The following is a 2,967-nucleotide window of genomic DNA, read 5'->3' on the forward strand; positions in this document are numbered from 1 at the left end:
GAGCCGGTGGGTCTCGACCTTCGTCCAATCTGCTGGCTTCCCTCTCCTCCTTATCCCCATCTCTCTCTCCTCCCTCTTCTCTGACAATCGCCATCGCCCTTTTTCAACCAGTAACCTCCGCCTCCTTTCTTACTCTATTCTAATGGGGATCTTTTTAGGCATTAACAATTTCTTCATTTCTTGGGGAGTCTCCTATCTACCAGTCTCCACATCCTCTCTATTATTGTCCTCCCAATTAGCATTCAATCTCTTTCTTTCATTTCTTTTAGTCAATCAAAAGATCAAATTCAGCAACCTCAATTGTGTCGTTCTCCTTACCGTCAGTTCCATAATCCTTGCTCTTGGTTCAAGCACTGATAGGCCCAACAATGTCACAAAAGCCCAATTCTTCCTAGGGTTTCTTGCAACTCTTGCTGCGGCCGGAATGTTTGCCATCTACCTCCCAATAATGGAACTAATCTACAGAGGAATCAAGAACTACAACACAGTTCTTGAAATGCAGTTTTTGATGGAGGTGACGGCGACTGTATTCGCTGTATCAGGAATGGCAGTGGATGGGGGGTTTAAAGAGAGAGTGGAGTTTGATCTAGGAGTGAAGACTTATTGGGTGGTGATGGTGGCGACGATAGTAGGATGGCAGATGTGTTTTATGGGGACAGCAGGGATGGTGTTTCTCACTTCTTCGTTGAATGGAGGGATTTGTATGACGGCGTTGATGGCCGCAAATGTAGTTGGTGGGGTGGTTGTGTTTAAGGACGGGTTCGGGGGGACAAAGGCAGTGGCTTTGGGGTTGTGTTTGTGGGGGTTTGCTTCTTATTTGTATGGAGAGTGGCGGAGGATGAGGGAGGAGGAGGAGGTGGTGGTGGTGGTGGTTGATAATGGAGATGGAGGACGTAAGGACATGGAAAGGCTGGAGAATAGTAGAGTTGTTTGATAGAGGTCTTGTTTTGGTGTTGGTGGTCGTCGTTGTTGTTGTCGTTGTTGCGTGCATACATTTGAAAGTAGGGTTGTCATGTGTTTTAGGGTTTGGAAGAAGTGGGATATGAAATGGACAATGATAAAATTGAAGAACTGTATGTTTTGATGTACTTAAATAAAAGGGCTTTTTCAATTTTAAGCTCGGTTTAGCGATCCAAAAAAATTTAAGCTCTGTTTATCTGGTTCATTTTTAGACCTGCCCGCTTCCAAAATCCTTCATGCACCAAAACGTCAAAGCTATTTCATATTTGCATCCAAAAGATGTGGTAATATGCTACTTGAGTATGGGAAACCGCGATAATTACTATAATATTAGCTAAAATATTGTGTAGTAAAGGAGCCCTCAAATTTAGGCCTAAAATAAATCAGTTGGATTTGTTTGGATGCCTCGAATGATTATGGTAGTTGGTGAGTTAAGAAAATAATTCATTGAAAAGAGTAGTCTTAAAGTAAATAAACAGTTCTTTCTATTTAAAGATCCAACAATAATTTTACGTGTGTTGCCTCAAATAATCTCTTTTTTCTAGTATAATATCTATCTAAACAACATTCAAGCTAGGTAGATGTTTAATGTCTTTCGAAAAAAAGTGGAAGGGTACATAGTCAATTTGGGGATTTACTAGCCTCGTCAAGGCTCATAATACTCTGTTCGCATGTGGGGTGTTCTTTTTATGATACCAATACGGTTTAGTATTCTAAACTTTAATGCATGACATAACCGTTTTTATCTTTTAGCAGGGTCAAATAACACTTTTGTGCATGAGCAACAAGTATTTCTATTTTTTTCACCATCAGTTTTTATTTCAAGTTTTAACGCTTGTGAAAACGGACACGTGTTTTCTCTCTTTTTTTCCCTGCCCAAAGAAGAAAAAAATTAGGATTTTTATTTCTAGCCCCATTTGTTTACTCATCTTTACCTATAAACCCAACTACTATTGTTTGTATTCTTAAACCCAATTGTCTATTTGTTTTTGTCTTTAAACCCAATTTCTAAAATACAATAGATACAACACTGTATTTATACACAAACATGATAAAACCCCCAAAATACCTCTTTCAATACCCCCATTTAAACCAGTCCCTCTCTCCCCCCTCTTCTTCCCCCTTTTCAACTCTACACCCTAACTGAAATCAAATTTCCGTCGACACCTCCTTTCCCTCGCTGTCTGGTGTCCATCGCCTCCGTCCTTATCCGTCACCGTCGTCACCGTTCGCACTCGACACTTATCACTCTCGTCGACGCTCCTTCCCCCCCTCTTCCCTTCTGGTCCAGTCGCCGTCTGGTAGTCCATGCACGCATCTGGTATCCGTCGCCACCGTCCTTACCTTCGTCGTCACCGTTATTAGTTTATGTGGAGCCTAATTTTTAGGCCTGGCCCAATTCGCTTAAGTGATCGAACCGTCAGAATCCTAACTGCGCGGATCGAACTTCACGGTAAGTTTGACGGGGGGTTACAGGTGGGCGGTAGTCCCCTTGCCCGAAGGGGGTTCGGGGACGGTAGCCCCCAATAAAATTTTTTCTCAGGGGTATACATGTATTTTTAAGTTGCACTAATATCCTTGTGAACACGTGAAGTTAGTGGGGGCCACGAGTGATTGGAAGTGCAGGTGCGGAAGATGCCAGGTGCGGAAAAAGGCCCACCCGACACATTAGCCTATAAATACTCTATTTGCCTAGGGTTTCGAAATTGGTGCAAAGAGGGCAGATGCAAGCAACAGGGGCGTGCAAAGAAAACAAAGTTGGCTGATTTTTTTTTGGGTAGCGCGCAAGAGCAGGGGTGCGGGGCTGCGTGCAAAAGGAGAAGAAAAGTTGGCAGAGGAATATTTGTGTGCAGTCCTTTTGCTTTTGAAAGAGATATTTGTGTGAGGGATTTGAGAGTTTGTTTGAGGGTTTAGATTGAGTGATTGTAAACCCTAGTTGTATTCTCTCCCTTTATTAGTAGATCTCCCCCTCCTTGCCCCGTGGACGTAGGCAGTTTGTCGAACCAC

The 2,967-nt window shown here is 42.8% G+C and overlaps 1 protein-coding gene across 1 annotated transcript in view; it reads left to right on the top strand.

The window, feature by feature from the left end:
* The window catches only part of LOC109824423 (probable purine permease 4), a 1,939-nt gene extending 868 nt beyond the window's left edge, over positions 1 to 1,071 (top strand). The window contains 1 exon segment of the mRNA XM_020391019.1: positions 1 to 1,071. This exon segment is cut by the window's left edge and continues 12 nt beyond it. Coding sequence (XP_020246608.1) covers positions 1 to 934 — 934 coding nt within the window. The 3' untranslated portion in view covers positions 935 to 1,071.

The sequence above is a fragment of the Asparagus officinalis genome, chromosome 1, assembly GCF_001876935.1.
Source record: "Asparagus officinalis chromosome 1, Aspof.V1, whole genome shotgun sequence".
NCBI classification, from domain to species: domain Eukaryota; kingdom Viridiplantae; phylum Streptophyta; class Magnoliopsida; order Asparagales; family Asparagaceae; genus Asparagus; species Asparagus officinalis.